The 24340-nt window shown below is 32.4% G+C and overlaps 1 protein-coding gene and 1 long non-coding RNA gene across 2 annotated transcripts in view; both read right to left on the bottom strand.

Annotated features, from left to right (window-relative positions):
* Window positions 1-639: 639 nt before the first annotated feature.
* LOC127710287 (protein MCM10 homolog) overlaps window positions 640-24340 on the bottom strand; it is a 71697-nt gene continuing 47996 nt past the window's right edge. The window contains exons 18-24 of the mRNA XM_052216079.1: window positions 10721-10838; window positions 9879-10018; window positions 8547-8660; window positions 7883-8031; window positions 4418-4460; window positions 3577-3677; window positions 640-800 (exon numbers count right to left, since the gene is read on the bottom strand). Coding sequence (XP_052072039.1) covers window positions 3582-3677; window positions 4418-4460; window positions 7883-8031; window positions 8547-8660; window positions 9879-10018; window positions 10721-10838 — 660 coding nt within the window. The 3' untranslated portion in view covers window positions 640-800; window positions 3577-3581. The remainder of the gene's footprint in view (window positions 801-3576; window positions 3678-4417; window positions 4461-7882; window positions 8032-8546; window positions 8661-9878; window positions 10019-10720; window positions 10839-24340) is intronic.
* On the bottom strand, window positions 21961-23877 carry LOC127710831 (uncharacterized). The gene is made up of 3 exons (XR_007986351.1): window positions 23386-23877; window positions 22453-22887; window positions 21961-22120 (listed from the first exon to the last, which is right to left on the bottom strand). It is a non-coding gene; the product is annotated as an uncharacterized LOC127710831 (long non-coding RNA).

Raw genomic sequence — 24340 nt, 5'->3', positions numbered from 1 at the left:
ATATCCCTCCCTTCTGTTGGCCCCCCAGAATATCCCTGAATAGACCTTAAGAAGAAAAATAATAAGAACTGAGCAAAACAATAAGTCTCCAAACTTTGTTTGGGAGACTTAATAGCAAGTAGTATAATTACGAATTTTGTTATAGTCCGATTTTCTGGTGCCGATTATGTAATAGGCCGAGTTTATTATAGTCCGAGTTTGTTGTGGGCCGAGATGAGATACCGGGATACTTTCGATACACTCGGGGCTTTTTAATTTTCACATTTTAATTCAAACTGTAAGCTAATCAAAATAGAAGTTACTCAAAAATTTCAAAAGCATCTTCCTAGAATTAGTTGTCAAACACCAGTACTACATTATCTAGGAGTAGAACACACATCCTAAAGTAAGATAGTCTGTCACTTCCGGTTTGAGGCTAATGCCTTAGGAAAGTTTTTGCTACAGCAACCTATAGCAAACTTTCCAAAAACTGAAAACTTACGGCCAAATTCATAACAAACAATTTAGGAAAAAACAAATATGACAGACATAAAACCAATGACAACCACTGAACTACAGGCTCCTGACTTGGGACAGACACATTCTTAACAAGTCTGTTTAGCATCTTATGAAAAGTATGTAAAACATTTGACAATCAAACTCTTTAAAACATAAGATTTAATAAATGTACAAGTATAGGAAAATATAAATGCAAAGTTTGTTGTAAAAATTCTAAATAGTTTTCAAGAGACTGTTTTAGTTGTAAAGTTTGCTATAAAAATTTCAAACAGTATCTTTTGAAGTTTCATGAGATCTTCATTCTGAAAAAAAAATTAATCATATTTAAATCATTACACAACTGATAATGCAAAAGCTATTCATTGTCAAATAGTCATATTGTTGTCGTTTATACATTGTATTTAGTATTTTATTGTTTTTATATTAATTTAATTCTGTATTTCTTGAAACAGAAATGTATTGAAATTCTGTAAAATATTACTTTTGGCATTGCACAACATGGTGTCTTTCTGCACAGCTGATAACCTTTAGATTGTATCTTATCTTCTTGAAAGTACAGCTGCTGATATAGATTATAGATATTTGATGAGCCCTATTATCAGAAGTTCTGTGTTTTGAGCTTGCTTTTAGCAACTGTACAGTTTCCTTGATACAGTACTATTTTGTATTGTTTTTGTTATCTATAATAATTATAATATAGTTTAAGTGCTTTTTCAGAACTGATTTTTTTATTGAAAATTTGTTTCTATGTGCCTCTGATTTTTCCACTGATCAGGATAAAAGGAGGAGTGCTCATGGTTATTTATACAATTAATTCTTCTAAGGGCTGATCAAGTATTAAATTCTTGGGGCATGGAAGGCACTTTTATTAGACCTCAACCACCCATCAAATAACATTTTCATTTTACTTATAATTATTACAAATATTATAAGAAAAATGCAACCACCCACAATTTATTGAATAAAGTACCTCCAATACCTCCCACCACGATCAATATTGGAACAGCCCTAATATTTAATAGTACTTTTCCTTGAGATTTCAAAAACATCTAACACCCACAAAAAGTCACTCAAACTTATTAAAAATCAGAATGGTCGTTGAAGGAAATAATTGGGAACTAGGAAACAAATTCATTTCCAGAATCATATAAACATACAGATTGAATTTTGTGTTACAATTAAATAAATTCTTCAAGAACCTGTCAAGCAATCACAAATAACATTCAATTACACTACAATTAAAATGTTAAAAACTGTGGAAAGAAGGTCATCTATTTCTAACAACTGCTTTTCTGCAAACATTAAATGCTGTTTAGCATTGCAATTCTTTTTTAATTATTTGACTTTGACTTGAAATGTTACCAATTTGTCCCCCATGCAAATCATTAGTAGAATGAAAATGTCAAAATCAAAACTGAATAACATTAGTCACAATATGACATTTTATCTACAGATTCCAAGAAGCTTGTATCAATCCTCTGGCTTTTAACTGCACTGACATTATAAACTAAACCAATCCACTACATTATTATTCCATTAAACATCATAAATATAAGGGAATGTTAATGAGTCAGTACCCTGAAGAAATAAAAACCCCAAAATGAAATTAAGAGGTCATGAACTTTATATTTACATTTCCTTCAAGATTTACATTTTTTTTTTGAAGAATTTCCTTTGGCTTCAAAATTTTTCATACACACACACAAAGATTAAATAAATTTCAAATATTACTTAGCCATAATTATTAAAATATTATCAAAAAGCTTCTGAAGGAAAGATATAAATCATATTGCTCAAACAGCCATCATGTATGCCACCTTATCAGCATAAAATGAAAAATCTTTAAAGAAAATCTCCCAATCACAATTCCTCTAAGTTTTTGTAAGTATTGAATTGGTAGTGCCTACATAGTTTACCTTTTACGAATGGTTATTGAAAAACTGACCTAATGATGGAGAGTTTAGGATCACTGAACAAAGAGATGAGGAACCGAAAAAAATCTTGTAATAATAAAAGAAGAGTTCCATCTACCCACCTTTGCACATATTTTATCTGTCCAAGGACAATAACTAAAAAAAATTATTTTTGTTCTTTAAAAACTTTTTATAAATATCTTAAAGAAATGAAAGTTTGAAAGCTCTAACAAAGCAATTTTCAATACAATTAATATTTCCATGGGACATAATTCTTTTAAAATTGTTGATGGGCACTGATTTTTGAAATTGTCAGAGACATTGCTGACATAAACCTTTGATATGAATTTAATATATATCTGGCAAAAATTGTACACACGAGTGCACTTAAAATGCAATTTTCCATAAAATAAATATTTCCAAGGGGCATAGTGTTTTTAAAAAAAATTGATCGGCACTGATTTTCAAACTTGTTAAAGACATTGCTGGTAAAAACCTATGATATATAAGTTTTATAAAAAAATTTGGCAAGAATTGTACATGTCAGAGTTCTACAAGTGAAAGAGCTTACAATGCAATTTCCCATATAATTAATATTTCCAATTGTCATAACTCTTGAAAGGCACTGATTTTCCAACTTGTCTGAGACATTGCTGATATAAACCTATGATATAAGTACATAAAAATTTTGCAAGGATTGTACACGTGAGAGCGCTAACAATGCAATTTTCCATGTCAATATTTCCAAGCCCATAACTCTTTTAAAAATAATTCATCGGCACTGATTTTCAAACTTGTTAAAGACATTGCTGGTAAAAACCTATGATATATAAGTTTTATAAAAAAATTTGGCAAGAATTGTACACGTCAGAGTTCTAACAAGACCAGACGTATGCCCAGTATTTCTATATCCCCTGCAACACATCAGGCAGGGGACAAAAAAACTTCTGGATAGTATGCAGGCATTGAACCACAAAAAAGAGGTCAAGCACAATGGACATTTGTCAGAAAGAAACTTAAGACCATAAATTATCTGTAATCAAAAAAAAAATTTTCTAGCTTTTCTATATACGCATCCCTCATATTCTGCTATATTCATCCAGGATTACCAAAAATTGTGAATGAGTTAGAAAAGCCTAATAGCATAAATGATTAAACGACATACCAATGTTACAGATAAACTTTTTCATCCATAGATCCAAGAAATTTGATCTCATCTCCACGTATACATAACTCCTCATGAGGAAGCTTGGGACCTTTTCTTTCCTGAAATCAAAAATGAATTATTGTGTCCAATAATCATTCAATTAAGTCATGATATTGCTGACATTTAATTCTACTGATACAACAATAAATTTTCAGCCCCCATAGGACCTCAAGGCATGTCATGAAATCAATTTCGAAGGCATCTGAAAGATTATTGTATTTATATTTTAACGATTAAGAAAAAGACTGTAACTTTTTTTTGAGGACAAAGGTTTCCTGATTTGTAGACTAGTAAAAAGATTAACAAGATTGCTATGCCATAGGGAAATGTCCCCCACAACTGTCTAACTGTGGAATATAATTGTCTGAACAGTAGACTTTTTGTATCTTTGCATTTCATCAAATGTGGTCCTTCTGTTAATTGAGGGATTGGTATTTTACCCAATTTTCATATATGAAAGATGATTAGAAATGTTGTGAAAAAAATCTTGAATTTATTCATTTACAATAATTTTAGGATTATCAGGTTAATTGAATAGGTAGGTAAAGTATAGTCAACCACATACAATGACAAACAACCCCTTCCAAGTATGAAAGTAGTCTACAAGGAGTTGTGTTCACAAAGTATCCTTATTGCACACTAGACTTTAAATGGTCAAAGTTTCTATGACATAATTCAGTTATCAAAATCTATCGGAATGTCAAAAGAAAGCACTTTTGGTGGCAAGTTTTGCTAAAATGTTATTGCTTCAACTCAATAAATCTCTATATAAGACATTGACTGACAAATGTTTACTTACTTGTAGCATTGACACTCTCTCAAAGTTATCATCACCACAATTCCTACAAAAATATAATGATAATAATAAAATTTACAATTGTAATAAGAATCAGTTATACAACAAAATTATATCAAGGCCAAAACTATGTCTGGACCTGTGTCACATAGTGCTGTTTTGAAGACCAGCCTTCAGTGCTATAAACATTAAAAAATTCTCAAGAGTAAGAATTTCATCAACTGTCATATGGCAATCAACCAATATGCATGTAAATGGTAGTTCCAGAGGTTATTTATATTCTAAGACTCAAAAACTTGTAAGGGGTTCCATGAAGGTTTGACAAAGTTATTGATGACTGAAAAACTTTAACCTCAGACTAAATCTGAATGCAAACTTTAAAAAAAAAAAAATCCATTTATCAATAAAATACAGAAATTTTGCTCTGGATACTGTATTTTGGTCAAACACAAGCTTCTGTCCAAATTTTATAAAATTCCATGAAGGTTTAGATAAAGTAATTGATGTCTTAAAAAACTTTAACCACAGCCTGAACCTTAATGTTGATGCCGCCGACAGAATCTAGGATCACTATGTCTCGCTTTCAAGACATAAAAGTTTGCAGGCTTGACAAAAAAATGTTTTATCTTAATACTACTTAAGCCAGATATAACCAATTAGAGCAAGATTTGTACATTGTAACTGATATCAATAAAATGACACATTCATTTAAATTAAAGAAAATATCTACTTTATCAAAATATTGTCTACATGATGTACTGCCAAAAAAAGGGGGTGTCTATTATTGGTTTTCAACTTTAGATGTATCAAAAAATCGCAAAATAGAGGGCTAATTTTAAATATAAAATATTCACACGATAAGCAAGATTTAGCAAGATACAAGATTCAGATCCCTTCTACTAATAAAATCCTTTAATTCAATTAAGCAAATGTTGTTTTTTTTCAAATCAATTTCATGAGGAATAAACTTGGTATTCTTGTGCAAGTCCCAAGAATTTCTTATCTTATTTTGAGAACAACAAAAATCTAACAACATTACTTTTTATATAACAACATTTTATTAGAAAATCCTATACTTTATTTGAGACAACAGAAAGAAAAGCTTTGGTCAAGTGATACTGTAATTTTTCATCCTAAAATTAAAATTTCAAAAGATTTGGTCAAGGGGTTCTTCAATTATCACCCAGAATCCAAAATACAAATTGTAAAGGTAGCTAAGGCAATTACTATTAAATGGTTAATGTCAAAACCCAACAAAATTGTACTGGACCTGTATTAAATGGTCCATGGCATTGTGTTTAGTTAAAAAGAAAATTAATCTAGTGGTATTGTCATTATCATCTTGAACTAAAAAAAAACCTTACTTTAATGGTAAGCCTAACCTTTGAACAGTACATGTCAAAACCTTCAAAAATGAACTACAATGGTTAATTTTCAATACTTTAATTACCATCCTGAAACTTGTGACAGACAAATGAGTACGTGCATCACTATATGTATACCCCCTCTTTGTTAGATTGGACGTAGGAAAATGTACTATTAAACAAGAGTGCACACGCTGAAATGTCTCGCCTTCTTTACTAATCATTGATATTATGTTGATAGTCCTAAATATAAAGCTTTATTACAACTGTCATATAAACTTAACATTAACCAAGTAAACTAAACATTGACCAATGAACCATGAAAATGAGGTCAAGGTCAGATGAACCATGCTAGGCAGGCATGTACAGCTAACAATTCTTCCATACAACAAATATAGTTGACCTATTGCTTATAGTTTAAGAAAAACAGACGAAAACACAAAAACTTAACACTGAGCAATGAACCTTGAAAATGAGGTCAAGGTCAAATAAAATCTGCGTAACTGACATATAGATCATAAAATATTTCCATACACCAAATATAGTTGAACTATTGCATATAGTATTAGAAAAAAAGACCAAAACTCAAAAACTTAACTTTGACCACTGAACCATGAAAATGAGGTCAAGGTAAGATGACACCTGCCAGCTAGACATGTACACCTTACAATCATTCCATACACCAAATATAGCTGACCTATTGCATGCAGTATTAGAAAGAAAGACCAAAACTCAAAAACTTAACTTTGACCACTGAACCATGAAAATGAGGTCAAGGTCAGATGACACCTGCCAGCTAGACATGTACACCTGACAATCATTCCATACACCAAATATAGTAGACCTATTGCATACAGTATAAGAAAAACAGACCAAAACACAAAAACTTAACTATAACCACTGAACCATGAAAATGAGGTCAAGGTCAGATGACACCTGCCAGTTGGACATGTACAACTTACAGTCCTTCCATACACCGAATATACTAGACCTATTGCTTATAGTATCTGAGATATGGACTTGACCACGAAAACTTAACCTTGTTCACTGATCCATGAAATGAGGTCGAGGTCAAGTGAAAACTGTCTGACGGGCATGAGGACCTTGCAAGGTACGCACATACCAAATATAGTTATCCTATTACTTATAATAAGAGAGAATTTAACATTACAAAAAATCTGAACTTTTTTTTCAAGTAGTCACTGAACCATGAAAATGAGGTCAAGGACATTGGACATGTGACTGACGGAAACTTCGTAACATGAGGCATCCATATACAAAGTATGAAGCATCCAGGTCTTCCATCTTCTAAAATATAAAGCTTTTAAGAAGTTAGCTAACGCCGCCGCCGCCGGATCGCTATCCCTATGTCGAGCTTTCTGCGACAAAAGTCGCAGGCTCGACAAAAATCATACCTTTCATACTGACTCATATGGAGACAATAAAAGAATAAATACACTGCATGGTCCAAGTAAAAATGAGTGTTAAATTTATATGAAGTTAACAAATGAAGCTCAAAAACTAGTACTAAGAAATATCAAAAATAACTATATCTTATGCTTTAATGCCCAAAACAAATATTCTAGTTCAATCATGTATCAGAAGATATCATCAAATTCACCACAGATGTACCATAAAGTATACATTTCATTTTAGATGCAACATTCATTGACAAATTTGTATGAATGAATGCATCAATTGGAAACTGCAATTTACCAATATATTTTTCTGAATGAAACTGCACAATCAATAACAGCTTTAATGCTGTAACTATAAAGCGGTTTATTAAATCACTCAACTGATCCAGACCAACTATTCAATTAGTTCTGGCAATGGATATTTATACACGGTTTAATGATAACATTTTATGAGCAAGTGGTCTCCATTCATAACAGAAGAGTGTAAAAAAACTCAAATGGCCCTAACATTTCTCTGAAAATGTTTTAAGAAATGAGCACTATTGAAATTCTGGAGCATTCAATATTTCAGGTGACAATATTTCCTGTATATGGTATTGTAGATTAAATGTTAATAATAATAGGTATATCTTAGCCATTGAATGATAGGGTTGTATTTAATTATATAATTTTGTTGATAAACTGACCTGCATGGCTGTGTTGGTATTTTGTCTATGCTGGATGTCCTATGGTTACATTTCTTACACTTGAAGAACCGTTTCATTGTCTGTATTTTAACAATGTCATGGTTCTGTTTTTTACATTCATCTTTAGCACTGTGTGCAGTGTATTTACACTGGAAAAGAAATATTCAAGGGAAATATGATAATAATAAGAAAAATTTTTGGAATAAAAAGTAATATTACAAAAATAATACCATGAAACTAAACTCTAAAAGTAGAATAACCAAAAACTAAAGGCTAAGAAATATACTGCCCTAAAACTGATAGCTTAGAGGTTTAATGTTAGGAAACTAAAGGTTAAGAAATGTAAAACTATGAAAATAAAGGATACTTATAATTCTATACCTTGAAAACAAGTTAAGAAATCTAACAATGTGAAACTGAAGGCTTAGAAATATAGTTATGTTGATTTAAGCTTAAAGGGAGTTGATTCAGTCTTTCATTGTCTAGTATTTTTTGTGTTACTAAACAAGGGTGCAATAAACAGATGTATGTTCCTTTTAGTGACAGTTGAGGCTGTCTTCTTCTCTTGGTACTGCTACTTTTCAGATCCTATCGACTAATGTTTTAAAGCTGATAGCAGTTGAAAGAATATTAACAACAAAACAAAATTTAATAAAAATATTACCTGTTTACAGGTAAAAACAACGGTTTTAATCTCCATGGTGGAGGCCATCTTATCCTCTAATCTTTCTTTCTTTTCTTGTACCATAAAATACCTATCCTCCATTTCTGCCTCCACCTGCAAGAAAAAATGATAATCTCTAGGCTTCATGAAGTTCTAATTAATTTTGTGTACATTTGTATAAAAAAAAAAAAAATAAAATAAATATGGAATGTGTCCATGGGACACAGATGATACCCGGCTTGCATATCATATTAAGATATAAAGGGGCATAACTCAAGAACGGTAAAAGCGACGCCACCAAATTTCAAACTTGATCTGTATTATGTGGTAGTAAGCATTGTTTATAAGTTTCATAACATTTGTTTGAGGCAAACTAAAGTTAGAGAACGGGAACAAAATATTCAGCAATTTTTATTTTTATAAAGGGGCACAACTCAAGAACCGTTATCGTGACGGAACCCAATTTCAAACTTGATCTGTGTTTTGTGGTAATAAGCATTGTGTATAAGTTTCATAACATTTGGTTGAGGCAAACTAAAGTTAGAGAACGGAAACCAACTTTGGGATGTATGGACGTACGTACAGACGGACAAGGGTAAAACTTAATGCCCACTCCACTACGGCGGAGGCATAAAAAACCTGGACACAGTCAAATATCCATAGTTGTAAGAATATTTTTGAGATCGTCAACAAACCAAAGATACAATACCTGGTAATGGACAGACATCATAGGTCAAACAAGTCTTATAATACATGTACACAAATATCATAGGTTGTAACCAGCTTTGGCGACCATGACAAAACCAAACTTATAAAACCCAACATTTCTTTAATTTATTTCTAAATAACTTAAATTTTACTTAGAATGTACTTAACCTAAAAACAAAACATTGCTTACCAAATAATATTTTTGTCTGGCTGAAATTAACAAGAGTGCACATACTGAAATGTTATGCCTGCTTTACTGATAATAAAATTTTATGTTGAGTCTTTAAGGTTAAGGTATCACAACAGGTATCACATAAACTTAACAAAAAGTCCCATAAAAATTAGGTTATTGTCATATGAACCCTGCCAGAAGGACATTTTTTACCTAAAAATCATTGCATACACTTATTGCTTATATTAACTGAAAAATAGCAATAAGCAAGAAAACTAAAAGTTGACCAATGAACCATGAAAATGAGGTCAAGCTCAGATAAATTTGCGAGAGGGACATATTACTTATATTATTTGAGAAACGTTCTTAACCATGATAACTTAAAACATCTGTCACTGATATATGAAATAAAATCAAGGTTATAATAAAAGTTGTATAATTTGTAATCTTACTTCAGCAAGAGCACCAGTGTGTTTGGATCTAGCTTTCATTAGTTCTTTAAACTCAGCAGAATTCTCATCAATATTTCCCAGCAGCTTGGATCTCTTCCGAGGACGTTCCTCTGTTGGCTCAGTATTCTCCAAGTCATGACCTGAAAATAAATTTAAGTCAACAGAGTTTTTGTTAAGACTGTTATGCTAGTAACTGGTAAGAAGAGCTACTTTTCTATTGTTCTCGACTGACCAGTTATCCCAATTAAGATTAATACCTTATTAAGAACTTTGTATGTTATTTTAGATGTTCAGTTTTGACTTTCTGTCTATAGTTGGGTTAACATTACATTAATATTAATACAATGTTATAGTTGGGTGAATATTACATTAAGTTGATACTTCACATGATTTTTTTTTTATTTTATCAAATTAAATAAAACTGTTTCATCAGTATGTTACATAAACATTTGGTAGAACTATACAAGAGTAATTAACCTTAAACAAGAATGTGTCCATAGTACACGGATGCCCTGCACTATCATTTTCTATGTTCAGTGGACCGTGAAATTGGGGTCAAAACTCTAATTTGGCATTAAAATTAGTAAGATCATATAATAGGGAACATGTGTACTAAGTTTCAAGTTGATTGGACTTCAACTTCATCAAAAACTACCTTGACCAAAAACTTTAACTTGAAGTGGGACAGATGGACGGACACTAAGACCAAAAAACATAATGCCCCTAGGTGGGGCGTATAAACTCAACTCAACCTGACCTCAGTAAATAGGATTATTTACATTATCAAATCCTGTATTGACATGCATCCACCGACTAAAAATTTTGATTATAAAGTTTCTCACTTTCATGTATTCTTTTCTTGATTTTCTGATGAGCATCAGGAGACTTTTTCTTCTTGACTGCATTTGGATTTTCTTTTACAATACCACCTTTGGCCTGAACTTTAGCTATAGCTTTCCTCTGAAAAATTTATAAGGTTTATAGACTAACTAAATTTTTAGACAACTTAACATCAATTACATCTCTGGATTTCTAAACCACTAACCTTAGCTCAAAGCTGCATTTATTATTAACATCAGGGAAAATTTAGAAATCAACATATCTATATATTTCTGTATGTATAGTGACTTGCATATTGTGAAAACCTTATGTAAAAATTTCTGAATTTCTTTTTTTTTGTGTTGCTGCCTCATTAACATATACCAAACGTTTTCTTTTATTCTTACCTAAATTATGATAATCTATTGAATTATAATATCTTTTTGACATAAATTTAAAAATAAAGTATGAATCTAAATGTATTCCTTAAAGAAGTTATGAAAATATCACATTTTCTTCATATTGGACAAACTAAATATCAACTAAAAGCAAGACATATGGGCAAAAGATTCAAGATAAAATTTCTTTATTAACCTAACATACACAAGAACAAGAGGACTCGTATTTATCACAACACTTGTACAGGAGGACTTGTATTTATTAAAACATTTGTACAAGAGGATTTGTATTTATTGCAACACTTGTACAAGAGGACTTGTATTTATTAAAACATTTGTACAAGAGGACTTGTATTTATTGCAACACTTGTACTAGAGGACTTGTATTTATTAAAACATTTGTACAAGAGGACTTGTATTTATTGCAACACTTGTACAAATGGACTTGTATTTATAAGCTTGTACAAGAGGACTTGTATTCATTGCAACACTTGTACAAGAGGACTTGTATTTATTGCAACACCTGTACTAGAGGACTTGTATTTATTGCAACACCTGTACAAGAGGGCTTGTATTTATTACATTACTTGTACTAGAGGACTTGTATTTATTGCAACACTTGTACAAGAGGACTTGTATTTATTGCAACACTTGTACAAATGGACTTGTATTTATAAGCTTGTACAAGAGGACTTGTATCTATTACAATACTTTTACAAGAGGTCTTGTATTTATTGCAACACTTGTACAAGAGGACTTTTACTTATTACAACACCTGTACAAGAGGACTTGAAATTATTTCAAAACTTGTACAAGAGGACTTGTATTCATTGCAACACTTGTACAAGAGGACTTGTATTTATTGCAACACCTGTACTAGAGGACTTGTATTTATTGCAACACCTGTACACGAGGGCTTGTATTTATTACATTACTTGTACTAGAGGACTTGTATTTATTGCAACACTTGTACAAGAGGACTTGTATTTATTGCAACACTTGTACAAATGGACTTGTAATTATTAGCATGTACAAGAGGACTTGTATCTATTACAACACTTTTACAAGAGGACTTGTATTTATTGCAACACTTGTACAAGAGGACTTGTACTTATTACAACACCTGTACAAGAGGACTTGAATTTATTACAAAACTTGTACAAGAGGACTTGTATTCATTGCAACACTTGTACAAGAGGACTTATATTTATTGCAACACCTGTACAAGAGGACTTGTATTTATTACATTACTTGTACTAGAGGACTTGTATTTATTACAACACTTGTAAATAGTTAAAGTGAGTGATTTAGCATCACTTTCAGCACTCTTGGCTATATAATTTTTTATTGACTGAGAATGCAGGAGTATCATGAGAGAAACACAACCTTTGGCAGGCATCTTAGTCATTTACGATAGGAATGGAACAAAACATCCACTAGCGAATTCGAACTCACAACCAGCCAAGTGATAACTTTAGATGAACTACTTGGACCACCAATGCCCATTATAAAAGAGGACTTGTATTTATCACAACACTTGTACTAGAGAAATTTCATTTATTACAACACTAGTACAAGAGGACTTGCATTGATTGAAAACTTGTTCATAGTCAAGATGATTAATTGATTGACAGTGTTTTACACTCTATATTGTGGCAGCCAGTTTTTATTAGAGTATCCTCAACCTTTGGCAGGCAACCCTAGTCAATCAAGATAAGGAGTGGAATTCACAACCTCAGTGTTGACAGCCAAGAGATAACTGCAGATGAACTGCATAGACCACTTAGCCACCAGGGCCCATTATTCAAGAGGACTTGTATTTACTACAACACTTGTACAAGAAAACTTGCATTTATCACAACATTAGTACAAGAAGACTTGTATTTATTACAAAGAATTCAAAGTCACAAAGAAAAGGTAACTACAAGTCCTTTAAAGCTGAAAAAAAAACCTCCAATAAACAACAAATAGACATGTTTACATGAAAGATTTCTCAATTATGAGAACAATTACATGCCAAAATGAAGATCACATGACAACTTTCCCATACAAACACTATATAAAACAGTTTTTTATTTAAAAAAGTAATCTAATGGACTAATTTCTGGAACAGTTTTCATAAAATTTCCCCCCATAACATTGTAAAAGTTGTCATATTTCCAGTTTCTTATCATTCTTCTTCATGTATAATTTTTCTAGTTTTACAAAATGTATATCAACTTAAATTCAAAACTTTTATGTCGTTACTATATATATCAGCATTAATTATATGTAGATGTTTGCGATACAAATTTGACATAATTTTCGTGGTAATATTTTTGCTTTCAATGGAGAATATTTCAGAAAAATCAAACTTGAATAGGTATATATTAATTTAACTTTTTTTTTTACACTAACTGAAATATTTTTGTGTAAACTTAAATTTGGCATGGAGCTGTTTCTTTTCTATATTAAAAATATGACTAATCTTATATGGTTATGTATTTCAAATTTTCAAAAAAACAAAAAAAAAACAAAAATTTGAAGGCTCCCACCATTAATTGGAGAGTTGTAAACTACACCTTCTGTATATTGAATCATGAATGTATTAATATGTAATGATTTAAAATATTAACTTTATGATTTATAGTTTAATTTATAAAAAAAAAATGAGTATGAATCAATATTAATTATCCCATATACTACTACACACTTTTACATATTCTGAATAGTTGCATTGATAATCATAACTATCATTAAGTATTAAAATGTATGGCCCACATGACATTAGAAAATTAAAAAAAATCGAAAGGAGTAATACTCATAACAGCAGATAATTTCATATAAAAGCATGAAAACAATTTCTACTACTTATTACAACCAGGAAACTGATGGTTGTCATGAAAAATATTAAAGGTGACACATTATTAAAGTCGTAAAATCTACAAATGACAGCGTGGGAGAATCTTTTCCATCACATGCAATTAAAGAAAACAATATTAAATGTATCCCCCACTTTAGTTCAATTACAAGTTTATGATGAATAAAATACAGACATAAAGGATTTATAGCTATAAGTGAAATGATTGTCAGGTCTGGAAAAACGTAATAACATTATAAATCAATGTCAATTTGTTAAATAACATTTGATTGGTTAAAGAAGAGTTCAACATTGCCAATGATTGATAGATCTATTTTTTCCGGGTGCTTTGTCATATGTTTGTATGGGATAGTATGTTTCCAAGAAAATGTCTAGTACTTAAGTGCTCCTGTGTAACATATTAATTAAGAGATGATATTTTGACCACATAAACAGGAAGTAACACCTTTTACCACATAAGCCTAAGACACTGATCAATATAAAGAAGGAAAGAAACATTTAGGAAAAGTAAATGAAGAAATTGAATCTATATTTTGCATCTATAATTCACAGTCCTTATCTTTTCATAAATAAACTGTTGACGCAGAGATATGTCTCGCCTGTATTTAATTTTGATAGTATAATGGAAATGTTGAAATTAAAAAAGCAATACTTAAAACATGTAAACTATGCAAAACATTCAAGGACAATGAACCTTACTTAGGGGACAGGGCCATATAATCTCTCTTTAACAGTCTTTTTTCAATGTAACATATTCCTTACAATCTTTTGATACACATAATACAGATGACCTATTATCTACAGTATCTGAGAAATGGACCTTATCACCAAACTTAATGTTGACCAATGAACCATGAAGATGAGGTTAATATAGGATTAAACACATTTTTTCTAGATATTATTGCTGTGTAAACTGGGGCGATTAACTCACAAACTAAATAAAACAAAGGACTTTACTGTAAAGTTTGTGAGTCAGCAACCCAGTTTACACATCAATAACTTCTAGAAAAAATGTGTTTAATCCTTATAATTCTTAATCCAAACATTTGCAATTTTTAATTAACAATTTTAGGTACATTGGCTACTATTTACCATCAAATGCACAACTGACATTTCGTAACTAAGGAGTAAGCTGCCATATTGACTTTCTGAAATCCATTAATATTTGATTAATGCAATAGAATCTAAAATGAAATAACACCTACCTCAACAACTTCATTTTAATGAGATATTGTTTAAATTTGAAGCTTACTTGAAATGGAATAATGTTCATGTTGAGAGTTTTCATTCGTATGACGTCAAGTTTTCCCATGACGTTAATGCGCCAAGCTCATTCATGAAATTTCGCAGAATTTTATTTTATTGTAAATTTACACATTTTCCAAGCTTTAATGTATATTTCTTTTTATTATTCATTAGAATAAAAATAACAGCTATACATTTGTTTTTTCAATCTCAATTTGCTTGAACACCTTGATCCAATGCATCTGTATCGCGCATGAATAGATCACAATGAAAAAGGTTACGAAAATAGTTTCGGCAACATGGTCTTTTGAAGTGTAAACCAAGGGAAAAAATGCTGAAGGACCAATCAAATTTAAGTATCTGTAGATATGCAAATCATATAAGAATTATGATAAAATGAACTCTGTCAGACAGACATGTACACCTGAATTTCAATCCATTTATCAAACATAGTTGACCATTTCCTAAGAGCACCCTAGAAACAGACCTAATAAAAAACTTACATTGACCAATGAAACATGATAATAAGTCAAGGTCAGATGAACCATATCAGATTGACATGTACATATTGCAAATATTTGATATCCAAATATAATTAACCTTTTACCTATTTTATCTGAGAAACAGACCTAATCCTGAAAACTCAAATTTGACCAATAAATCATGAAAATGAAGTCAAAGTCATATGAACCCTGTCAGACGGACATGTACTCCATATTATCATTTTATACACTAAATATGGTTGACCTTTCATCTATAGTACCTGAGAACCCAACCATATTATGAAAGCTTAATGTTAATGAATTTAAAAAAAATCAATATGCTTGTAACTCTTTTTGAATTTTTCAGTCTCATTTTATACTGGGAAAACAGATTCTTTTTTACATTTCTAGTCCTGAAATTAAATTCTGTTAATAAATCAAAAACAAAACTGGCAACAATGGGTCATTGAATGTCTCACTTCATTATGTCATCTACATCTCCCATTGAACTGTATCTACCTGCCATATTTTACATATAACAAGAGTGCACTAGCTGAAATATCTTGCCTACTTTACTTATCATGATTGATTTTCATACCATACATCAAATATTGTAAGCCTATTGCTTATAGTATCTGAGAAACAGACCTAATTACGAAAACTGAACATTGACCAATGAACCATAAAAATGAAGTCAAGGTCAGATGAAACCTGTCAGACAGACATGTACACCTAACAATCATTCCATTCACCAAATATATGGAGTCCCTATTGATTATAGTATCTGAAAATTAGACCAAACCAGAAAAACTTAAAATTATCCAATGAATCATAAAAAAAAGTCAAGGTCAGATGAAACCTCCCAGACAGACATGTACACATTATAATATTTCCTTATACCAAATACAGCTGATCTATTGCTTATAATATCTGAGAAATAGACCAAACCACAAAACTTAACAATGCTCAATGAACCTTAAAAATGAGGTCGAGGTCGAGGTCAGATGAAACCCTGTCAGCTGAACATGTAGACCTTGCAATCATTCCACACACCAAATATAGTTGACCTATTTCTTATAGTATCTAAGATACAGACTTGACCATAAAAACTGATCCATGAAAAGAAGTCAAGGTCAGGTGAACCTTGTCTGACAGACTTGACCATAAAAACTGATCCATGAAAAGAAGTCAAGGTCAGGTGAACCCTGTCTGACAGACTTGTAGACCTTGCATGGATCCCATATACCAAATATAGTTATCCTATTACTCATAATAAGTGAGTATTTCACATGACAAAAGAACTTTTTTTAAGCAATCCATGAATTATGAAAATTAGGTCAAGGACAATAGACATATGACAGACGGAAACTTTCTGACATAAGGCATTTGCATATAAGGTTTGAAGCATTCAGGTGTTCTTCCTTCTAAAATATAAAGTTTTAAACAAATAGTGTACGTTCTTGTCGCCTGATTGTAATCCCTATGTTTTGTATTTTACCACTTTTGTTGTGGGTGAGACAAAAACAGGGTTTTAAAGAAAGTCACCCACATTTATGACGTCACAAATACATCACCAATGATGCAATTGGTATAAATCTTCTTTAACTGAAACAATTGGACATTGTAACATGTTTTCTTCCAATTTTCACAACATTCTGCAGTATATTTTTTCATAGATTTTTTGGGATGCAAAAATTAAGAGTCAGTGAACCAACTCTTTTGTGCTTGCATGAAACTTATTCATAAATCTTTCTAGGAGAAAAATATGCAAATGATATTACAACCAATTAAAGATAGCCAGCTATTTTTTTCTCTGTGATATGTTCCCTTAACAAATGGCTGCAGTCATGTAACTTTATTTAGTACATTGCAACCTAAAAAGTTCCTCAGGCAAATAAACTGATAAATAGAAAATATGTATCTTAGTCCTGGGAAATTTTATCAATGATTTCAACACACTGACAGTTTATTCATTTCATTCATACTGAAGTTATGTCAATTTTATCAATGATTTCAATATATTGACATATTCCATTCATACGGGAATCTTTGCTTTCTATGTTGTCATATACACTAGGATGGCATAAGAGATATCACGATTATTTCATTCAATGAATGAATTGAAATTTTTATCATTAAACCATTTACATTCATAATTAAATCTTTGATTGCCTGTCATCACCAATACATGGGATTGTCTTTCACAGACAGAAGACAGAAAGTCTCTTGATTACAAACTTCAAAGAAATTCAATGATCATTTTGCTGATTAATTATAATTTGTTTAGATATTACTATCCCGGGATTAGTTCTGATAGATTTCAGGAAAGGTCTAGTTGGTTTTCATTAGCCATTATCTATTTTCTGCTTTGTTAACAGTTATTGTGTGTATTGGATTTACAATAGTGATAACATTTGTGTTTGTTACAAATCTCTGTAGATAGCTTAAATTAAGTTAGTAATAGAGAAAGACGTAAATGTAAAGTGCGACTATTGGTTACTCTAACTTTTACTGATATGGTCAATATTTCAGTACTATTATCTAAGTAGGATTGTTTGTACTAAAATATACATATATACAAATAATTAAATCAAACCACAAGATATCTTCATAGAAGTTTTATCTTGTTCTCTTTCATTTCTCAATTATCAAAATAGTTTACAAGTACTTCTTTTGCAAAGGTTAAAAGGGAAAAAAATCAAGTAAGAAAAAAAAAAAAAAAAAAAACAAACTCAGATGCTGAGAATTCATTTATTTTCCTGGATTAAGGGATAATTGTATTTTTGTTGATTTATGATTTCTTGGTTTTACAAAAGTCTGCATACAAGCCTATAGACAATTTGTTCCTCATTGAAGATTTAAATTCAAGTGTACCAATTAAATCCATAAACAATTGATATCAAACAAATAATAATGAATCCACAGTAATCGGTTCCTGTTCACAAATAATGAAAATGATAAGTATTCATTACACAAGAGTTCATGCATTACAAGGAGATTGGTACATTGGCAGAGTCAAATATTTCCGTAGAATAATATTCTTACTGATTTCAACAGATTAATATCAATAAATATTTTATTGATACATTGCACTTCTAAAGAGTATTAGTCATAAAACATCAATGTAACTCAACTTCATATTCAAAGTTTTGTATTAAATGAAAAAAGGTAATTGCAATCTGAAAAGATAATTTTGCTATTTGCATGTTCCAAAACTAAAACCAACAGATATTAAGAAAAGAAATTTTGTTGACTAAATGTTTGTATTGGTACCTCAATTGTCTTTTAAACCTTATATGATCATAACAGTTGTCATGTAAAATAGTATTAAACTTCCATGTAAAAAGGTCTAAAATGCTGGTCATAATGACTGCTTTTGGTTGGAAGTTGGCTGTGATATAAAAACAATGGGTCACTAAAACCATTAGATGATAGCAGTTTAAAATGTATTGAACAACTAAAGTAGGAACTAAAGAAGAAAAAGAAAAAAAAGAAAGTGGAAAGTGACGCAGTGAAGCATTAAATAAACCTAAAAAAGGCCTCCTTACACCAAAGGGTTCGAACCCTAGCTGCTTCAAACAAGACTCTAAAATTGGAATTTGCTGCCTCTCTGCTAAGCACCTGGCATTAAGGAGTAAGAGCAAAGACTGGTCCGCTCGGATTCCTGCGGGGTGTTACCTTGTGAACTAGCAGGTTAAATATGCGACTCAGTGTGTTGGTCTAGTACAAAGCAGGGTTAATATTCATATTGCATTAACATGTTCTCATCCTAAATATGCATTTAATTTGCTGTTGGAAGTTAAAATCATATGATACTTCAAATTTAAAAAATAAATTGTTGACACAGAGAGATGTCTCGCTTGGGTGCAGAAAATTCGAAAAAAAAGACAATCTGATGGACAGCAACATTGCAACAATTCAAAGTCGCTGGACCATGACATAGGGGGGCAGGGCTTTGAAATAGTCATCAAACTGATTTGTACTGATAGTAATGCAACTTTATAGAAAATATCATTGATCTATCATAAGTAGTTCCGATCAAACTGACTTAAGCAGAAAAGTAAACATTCTTGTAAAATAAATTTCTTTATCTATCAAAACCTTCAGAAATGTACTGATATTGAATTAGTGTCTTCCTGCACTCTAATTCACCGATAAATTTCTGTATGCTGTGACCTTAACTACGACATCTGTTAGAACTTCGGCCATTGCACAGTGCAAGTGCGAGGGAAAAACCGTGATGCAAGATTGAAACAAATATGCACTGGAAGGTAAATGGTAGTAATTGATTCTTAAAGAACAAATCAAATACACCAAATCATTTAACAACTCTTATGGAAAATTTTAATAACAAATAGGAGCGCATGGAAAAAAAAAGTAATTAAAACATCATCCTATCAATTCACTTATTTTGCATGTGCTCCGTGATTATGTGTTGATTATTTATCAATGTCACTATCTAGTAAACTTCGGCTACAAATTCAAAAGTTGAATAATCTGGGATCAACAATCACTGATCGAAATATTATTTGCTGATAATACGTTATAAATTCGTAAAAAAAGTAAAAAGAGTGCATAGAGGATTTAGTTCAGTATATATGCATTTGTTAAATAATTTCAATAAAATTAAAATTACAAGAACTTTTTTCATATAACTTTAAGCAGCCATCCATCATCATCATCATCATCCTTACACTGAAGTAATTGATTGTAGCCCACTTTGTCTGATAATTTAACTTGGACTTATAACTTAAAATCAGTCTCCAAAAGATCTTTATAAGTATTTATACACTGACATGAAACTCAATAATGCTTCTTTCAAATTGTGCACACAGCATTGTGCTTTGGAGGATGGAAGGGCCTTCAAAATACAGAAATCCTATATAAAACTGTCCAGATTTGCAGCAGCGGTTTTCCCTACAAAGCCTTGCCTAGTTCATCTAGGTATATTCTCCCAATAAAACTGCTGAAAATAATCATCTCCCACATAGAATGAATTTTTTTGCAATCTCATGCTGATAAAACTTGAAATTTCTATTGAACATCTTTTGGTACCATTTGATCCCCCAATAATAGCAGACAGCAAACTGTGTTTTCCTTCCTTTTTTCATTATGAAAATAAGGAGATCTGGTATGATTGCCAATTAGACAACTATCTATTAAAGAAAGAAAAGGGACAAAGATGTTAACAAGCACAGTTCACCATACAGCCTTCAACAATAAGCAAAACCTTAGTACACTGTATATTAAGCTATAAAAAGCAATGTTAACAAAATGTGAAACAATTGAAAAGAGAAACCAACGACCTGATTCATACTACAACACAATAAATGAAAAACATTTATGGTAGAGAGCAACCTATAACAAACATTGTCATTGTTAAAATGCAAGGAAACAGTTTGGAGCTGCTGAACACCATTCTTAAATTAATCAAGGACCATTACTCATTGAATAGCAGGAGTGAAAATAGTAAAAATCTAACTTGAATCTTATTTTGTAATAAAACTAGAGGCTCTCAAGAGCCTGTGTCGCTCACCTGATTCTACTTTGGTTTTGGAAATCATGTAAAAATAGATTAAAATCATAACAGATACCCTAATAATGAGTGAGGCCAGATTTGTTTTAATATTGGTCCTGTAATTTAATAAAAAATCCTGGTGGCCATCTTGAACAGTAAATCGGCAACAAAGTAGCAACATTTAATCAGCACCTCATAAGAAACATTTATGCCATGTTTTGGTTTCATTCCATTCAGTGCACCTCTAGAAGAAGCATTTGTATGTATTTCCCATAGGGTCTTATGTTAAAGGAAGTCCCCCCATTGGCAACCATCATGGATGAAGGATCAGCTTCAAAGTAACAACACTTGGTCAGCACCTCAAAAGGAACATGCATGCCATGTTTGGTTTCATTCCATTCAATTGTTCTCTAAAAGAAAACATTTGTACGTATTTCTCATAGGGTCCTATGTTAAACTAAGTCCTCCACTGACGGCCATCTTAGATTATGGATCGGCTTCATAGTAACAACACTTGGTCAGCACCTCACTAGGAACATTCTTGCCATGTTTGGTTTCATTCCATTCAGTGGTTCTCTAAAAGAAGACGTTTGTATGTGTTTCCCATAGGGTCCCATGTTAAACTAAGTCCCCCGCTGGCGGCCATCTTGGATTATGGATTGGCTTCAAAGTAACAACACTCGGTCAGCACCTCATAAGGAAAATTTATGCCATGTTTGGTTTCATTCCATTCAGTGGTTCTTTAAAAGAAGACATTTGATTGTATTTCTCATAGGGTCCCATGTTAAACTAAGTCCCCTGCTGGCGGCCATCTTCGATTATGGATCAGCTTCAAAGTAACAACACTCGGTCAGCACCTCATAAGGAACATTCATACCATGTTTGGTTTCATTCCATTCAGTGGTTCTCTAAAAGAAGACCTTTGTATGTATTTCCCATAGGGTCCCATGTTAAACTAAGTCCCCCACTGGCGGCCATCTTGGATTATGGATCGGCTTCAAAGTAAGAACACTTGGTCAGCATCTCATAAGGAACATTCATACTATGTTTGGTTTCATTCCATTCAGTGGTTCTCTAAAAGAAGACATTTGTATGTATTTCCCATAGGGTCCCATGTTAAACTAAGTCTCCCACTGGCGGCCATCTTGGATTATGGATCGACTTCAAAGTAACAACACTAGGTCAGCACCTCATAAGGAACATTCATGCCATGTTTGGTTTCATTCCATTCAGTGGTTCTCTAAAAGAAGACATTTGTATGTATTTCCCATAGGGTCCTATGTTAAACTAAGTCCCCCGCTGGCGTCCATCTTGGATTATGGATCGGCTTCAAAGTAACAACACTCGGTCAGCACCTCATAAGAAACATTCATGCCATGTTTGGTTTCATTCCATTCAATGGTTCTTTAAAAGAAGACATGTGTATGTATTTCCTATAGGGTCCTATGTTAAACTAAGTCCACCGCTGGCGGCCATCTTGGATGATGGATCCGCTACAAAGTAACAACACTTGGTCAGCACCTCATAAGGAACATTCATGCCATGTTTGGTTTCATTCCATTCAGTGGTTCTCTAAAAGAAGACATTTGTATGTATTTCCCATAGGGTCCTATGTTAAACTAAGTCCACCGCTGGCGGCCATCTTGGATGATGGATCCGCTACAAAGTAACAACACTTGGTCAGCACCTCATAAGGAACATTCATACCATGTTTGGTTTCATTCCATTCAATGGTTCTCTAAAAGAAGACGTTTGTATGTGTTTCCCATAGGGTCCCATGTTAAACTAAGTCCCCCGCTGGCGGCCATCTTGGATTATGGATTGCCTTCAAAGTAACAACACTCGGTCAGCACCTCATAAGGAACATTCATGCCTTGTTTGGTTTTATTCCATTCAGTGGTTCTCTAAAAGAAGACATTTGTATGTATTTCCCATAGGGTCCTATGTTAAACTAAGTCCCCCGCTGGCGTCCATCTTGGATTATGGATCGGCTTCAAAGTAACAACACTCGGTCAGCACCTCATAAGAAACATTCATGCCATGTTTGGTTTCATTCAATTCAGTGGTTCTCTAAAAGAAGACATTTGTATGTATTTCCCATAGGGTCCTATGTTAAACTAAGTCCACAGCTGGCGGCCATCTTGGATGATGGATCCGCTACAAAGTAACAACACTTGGTCAGCACCTCATAAGGAACATTCATGCCATGTTTGGTTTCATTCCATTCAGTGGTTCTCTAAAAGAAGACATTTGTATGTATTTCCCATAGGGTCCTATGTTAAACTAAGTCCACCGCTGGCGGCCATCTTGGATGATGGATCCGCTACAAAGTAACAACACTTGGTCAGCACCTCATAAGGAACATTCATACCATGTTTGGTTTCATTCCATTCAGTGGTTCTCTAAAAGAAGACGTTTGTATGTGTTTCCCATAGGGTCCCATGTTAAACTAAGTCCCCCGCTGGCGGCCATCTTGGATTATGGATTGGCTTCAAAGTAACAACACTCGGTCAGCACCTCATAAGAAACATTCATGCCATGTTTGGTTTCATTCCATTCAGTGGTTCTCTAAAAGAAGACATTTGTATGTATTTCCCATAGGGTCCTATGTTAAACTAAGTCCACAGCTGGCGGCCATCTTGGATGATGGATCCGCTACAAAGTAACAACACTTGGTCAGCACCTCATAAGGAACATTCATGCCATGTTTGGTTTCATTCCATTCAGTGGTTCTCTAGAAGAAGTTCAAAATGTAAAAAGTTAACGCCGACGACGGACGACGCCGGACGGACGCCAAGTGATGAGAAAAGCTCACTTGGCCCTTCGGGCCAGGTGAGCTAAAAAACCATACATGTATAAAAATTTAAAAGGATTGTCAAATAGCTCTAAACTCATCACTTGGAAACAACATGCAGTCCTATTTTTTTCTATCAATCAAGGACAATAAGTTATGAACAGAAAAATCTAAAACCATCAATACCTAACCTGACCTCCACTTTCTCATGAAAAAAAAATAATCAAAATTTGAAATTGATGAGTTTCAAAATTCTCAAGTTATCCATAAAAGTGCAATTATCTAATCAGGTACCAAAACTCCTGAACAACAAAACTAAATAAAATCATTACCCAACTTGACCTCC

Source organism: Mytilus californianus, unplaced genomic scaffold, assembly GCF_021869535.1.
Source record: "Mytilus californianus isolate M0D057914Y unplaced genomic scaffold, xbMytCali1.0.p SCAF_1, whole genome shotgun sequence".
Lineage (NCBI taxonomy): Eukaryota > Metazoa > Mollusca > Bivalvia > Mytilida > Mytilidae > Mytilus > Mytilus californianus.
The sequence above is the reverse complement of the archived record's forward strand: the minus strand, read 5'-3'. Positions and strand labels throughout refer to the sequence as shown.